This window comes from Panonychus citri, unplaced genomic scaffold (assembly GCF_014898815.1).
Source record: "Panonychus citri isolate SS breed McGregor unplaced genomic scaffold, ASM1489881v1 Contig00028, whole genome shotgun sequence".
NCBI lineage: Eukaryota > Metazoa > Arthropoda > Arachnida > Trombidiformes > Tetranychidae > Panonychus > Panonychus citri.
In genome coordinates, this window is record NW_026515433.1 from 333,031 (window position 1) to 336,765 (window position 3,735).

A 3,735-nucleotide genomic window follows, 5' to 3' on the forward strand; every position below is an offset into this window, starting at 1 on the left:
TTGTAACTTATTCTAATTGTTGTATAATAATCTCCATGTCAAGTCATCCAATTTAGTCAATTTCTATCATTTATTTATTAACCATCTCATGTCTTTCTGCCAATGTAAATTATAAATTGGTTTAGTCAAACTTTATTAATTGACAATAAAAATCAAAGATATTGTTAATTCTTTAATTGTTACCATTAATTATGTGGCGAAAGTGAGAGGTTGTGAATTAAATTTTGTATAGAAACAATGTTTCATGAAGTTCATTTCTTCAGCAATTACCTTTTGACAATCACTGAGTGGACTATTTGTACCAAGATAGTTTATTTGTCGATTATGTTGATGTGAATAATTGTTGATTTTGGTAATTAATTGAGTTGTTAGTTTCGGGCAACCGTGACAATCAAGTATCTCCAAGTGTTTCATCATTTTAACAATCTCCATGACATGTTCATCTTTGAGTAAATCATTAAATCTAATTGCCAAATGTTCAATGTTCGGACACTTGACCAATATCCTCTGAATTGATGAAAATCGTAGGTTAACGTTATAATCATACTGAAAGAGAATAAATATAAAAATTAGACAATCAATTCAAAACAAACAATAATTATTTCGTATCCTTACTTCATGTAGGTTTCTATTTTCAATAACAAGATCTTTTAAATTGTTGTGTAATTTATCTTCATTGATTACAATTGAATCGTTCCAAATGAAGAAATGGGCACTTTCCAATTTCGGACAAAAATCTATCAAATAAATTCCAGGAAATTCTTGATCACAATGATAAGCACAATTCATTTGAAGGATCTTCAAATAAGGGAAAATGATTAAATTGGAAAAATTGGAAAAAGCAGTCACGGGATAATCTGAAATTAAGCAGATACATTTCCTTAGAATTTGCTAAACGATAAATAAACTGATTCGACTAATGTAACTGTAAAGATCGGGACTTACAGCATTCGAATTCAGAGTTATATATTCTCTGTACTTGTGGTGAATATTGGGCCAACATCTCGAAACACTCGAAAGTTCCGTAACTGGAATAGACTTGCTTGAGATTTCGTAGACATTCAAAGTTTAATATTCTGTTTGGAGTCGCAAGTATTTCAATGTTTTGAAAGTTTTTGTAAAATTTCATAAAAGATTTAGGATCTGCATTGATTACTCCTCTCAATGGTTTTCTAGTTGACAAACAATCCAATTCATGGTAATCGAATTCCTCATCCGATGGAAATTGTATAATCTGGTTGAGATAGAAATAGAATATATATCATTTAAAGGAATAGCCAAAATGAGAGTTAGCTGATTTCTCGAGCCATATTAATTGAATTTACTTGGAGATTAGGTAAAAGTTGATCCATACTAAAGCCATTGATAGTTTCGTAATTGGTCAAACTGATTGACAATTTAGTCCTTTTACTTGATTCTGATTACAAACAATTTTTTAGTTCCACTTATAAGATGCAGCATGCATCGCATTTCAAGTTTTTTTCCACCAACCTGTTAAATATTTGATCTTTTTTAATTGTAGGTGAATTAAATTTTCCCATCTTGAACACACTATTAATACAAAGGTTAAATTGAAAGGTTTTCATTTAAAGTCACAAGCAAAACAACCAATGGAAAAACTCAAAAGTATCTCACCTTTAATACAGTTGATTAAATGATCTAAAGTTGGCAATAACTCAAAGACAATTAGAAGACAATCATCTGGCAATTGATTTATATTCATTATGCAAAAAGATTAAACTTTAGATTAGAGTTTAATTTAAACAATTTAAATAAAATTAATCTAATTAATCAAAACTTTTCTGGTTAACAGCTGATGGGTGAACATTAGCTCCATCTGTCGGCCTCTTTTCTAATGTTTAAGTGCCTCTAAAAACTAATTTTATTTTACATATTTTCCAATTATTAGACTTTTAATTTTCCATTATAAAAGTTTAAAGTTCAATCGTTTTGAATTTGATTAATTCGATAAATCAATTATTTTCTAAACAGTTAAAAGGCTCAAAAAGTGAACATTTGGTGTTTGTGTCTATTCCTCGAGCAAATTTCGTGTGAATAGTTTTCATTCTTAATATTTTTCATTTTGTATTCTCATGAGCGTGTTGTGTTTTGACCCACGTGTTTAATTTGTCCTTAATTAATCAATTTAATTGTCTTTGTATTTTATTTACCACTAAAATTTTCAGAATGTCAAGTCAAAAATTACGTCGAGTTGATAAGTCAAACTCGATAAACAATAAAATAATCGACCCTTTAAAAGATGGAGCATTTGTGATTGGACCTGGACAAATGGCTACACCGTGAGTATTGTTTACCTTTTCAATTTTTCATTCTTTTCATTTTTAATTGATTTATATTACGTTTAATAGTTTATAATCGATGACCAAGATCTTGTCTAATATCTTAATTCTCTTTCACCCTAATTGAAGCTTTATCTCTATTTCAATTTGACCACTGGACAACTTTTGTGATTTCTTATTCTCATGTTCTTTTTTCTTTTTCTTTTACTTTTTTTAGATTAACCAAGCAAATTGCCAATGGAGTTAAATTAAGCAGCCGAAAGAAGCGTAAACATACAGATAGTCAATCAGACTATCAAAGCTTAGACGAAATGCTTACTGATCCCAATCTAAGTATAAATTATGGAAATACTGACGGAATATTGAATGGTGATTCTCCAAGTACTGGAAATCTCGTCAATACTTTAGTCCAAGGGTTACAAAGCCAAAATGAAGTGATGGTTAGCACTGTACTAGACCGAAAGGATTTCTCGATTATCAGAGACACTGTACATAATTTACCTAATGAAATGGTTGAAGAATTTCTCAAAAAGCTTCATAAACTCTTTTTTATAAAAGGCGATAGAATAATCCATTATTACAATTGGCTTACAGCTTTATTGCAAGAGAAACTCAGTGTGATTTTGATGGTAATTCTTAACTACTCATCTCTCTATTTGTCTTTTTGCTAATTGCAATTTTCTCTCTCTTTAACAGTCACAAAGTGCTCAACAAGAATTAACTTCTCTAAAACACCTTTTCTCTACGAGATGTGATATTTTCGACCGTATGTGTGCTCTAAAAGGAAGATTGAGTTTAATATCATCCCTGGTAAGTTGCGAATTATTTCAAATTGTATCATTCGCCTAATCGATGTATCAATTGTCTATTTGTCTTCTATTCTAGATGGAGCCAGACCATAAAGATAAAGAATTATCCAGTAAAAATACAGCAATTAACTATCAAGAATCCTCTTCAGAAGAAGATGAGGAAGAAGAAGATGACAATTCCTCCGAACATGATTCTGATCGAGATTTGGAAAGAATCGTCGTAATGGATTTATCAGACCAAGAAAATAACTCAGAAGAACGTGAAGATGAAGATGGAGATGAGGACGATGACGATGATGACGAAGATGCCTTGAATGTAGATGATGATGACGCTGATGGTGATGATGATGATGAAAATGACGATGATGATAATGAAATAGATGGTGATGGTGATGCAGATGATGCAGATGATGATGAAGATGATAATTCCGATTGAAAACACGATATTAATATATAATTAAGTGCACATAAATAATAATACATTGATCGGAAAATTATCTAACAGATTGAATCGACTTGTGATCATTTATCATGATTATCCAACTGATTGAGGAATTACCAGTCAACTGTCTTCATGTTAATCCATTTTCCATTAAAAGATGTTTTCATTTTCACCTTTCAAATAA

General features: G+C 30.4%; 2 protein-coding genes across 3 annotated transcripts; one reads left to right on the forward strand and one right to left on the reverse strand.

Annotated features, from left to right (window-relative positions):
* Nucleotides 1-159: 159 nt before the first annotated feature.
* On the reverse strand, nucleotides 160-1,830 carry LOC128397345 (uncharacterized). 2 transcript variants are annotated; one of them, XM_053358062.1, is made up of 6 exons: nucleotides 1,636-1,830; nucleotides 1,492-1,551; nucleotides 1,326-1,417; nucleotides 946-1,234; nucleotides 616-857; nucleotides 160-546 (listed from the first exon to the last, which is right to left on the reverse strand). In XM_053358062.1, the coding sequence occupies exons 1-6, from the start codon at nucleotides 1,721-1,723 to the stop codon at nucleotides 190-192; spliced, it is 1,128 nt and encodes a 375-aa protein (XP_053214037.1). In that variant the 5' UTR covers nucleotides 1,724-1,830; the 3' UTR covers nucleotides 160-189. The 2 variants fall into 2 exon arrangements, with proteins under 2 accessions (XP_053214037.1, XP_053214038.1); XM_053358063.1 differs by lacking the exon at nucleotides 1,492-1,551 and having other exon boundaries at nucleotides 1,326-1,491; nucleotides 1,636-1,817.
* A 143-nt stretch (nucleotides 1,831-1,973) lies between these two features.
* Nucleotides 1,974-3,735, forward strand: LOC128397346 (WD repeat-containing protein 43-like). The gene is made up of 4 exons (XM_053358064.1): nucleotides 1,974-2,300; nucleotides 2,518-2,929; nucleotides 2,997-3,110; nucleotides 3,186-3,735. The coding sequence occupies exons 1-4, from the start codon at nucleotides 2,188-2,190 to the stop codon at nucleotides 3,543-3,545; spliced, it is 999 nt and encodes a 332-aa protein (XP_053214039.1). The 5' UTR covers nucleotides 1,974-2,187; the 3' UTR covers nucleotides 3,546-3,735.

Bases quoted from the DNA above. Each gene is read 5' to 3' on its own strand.
- LOC128397345 (XM_053358062.1), bottom strand. From the start codon at position 1,723: ATGAATATAAATCAATTGCCAGATGATTGTCTTCTAATTGTCTTTGAG. The intron at 1,418-1,491 runs GTTGGTGGAAAA...GTTTGTAATCAG, and splicing joins AAAGATCAAATATTTAACAG to AATCAAGTAAAAGGACTAAA. The intron at 547-615 runs GTAAGGATACGA...ATTCTCTTTCAG, and splicing joins AAAATAGAAACCTACATGAA to TATGATTATAACGTTAACCT.
- LOC128397346 (XM_053358064.1), top strand. From the start codon at position 2,188: ATGTCAAGTCAAAAATTACGTCGAGTTGATAAGTCAAACTCGATAAAC. The intron at 2,930-2,996 runs GTAATTCTTAAC...TCTCTTTAACAG, and splicing joins AACTCAGTGTGATTTTGATG to TCACAAAGTGCTCAACAAGA. The intron at 3,111-3,185 runs GTAAGTTGCGAA...CTTCTATTCTAG, and splicing joins TGAGTTTAATATCATCCCTG to ATGGAGCCAGACCATAAAGA.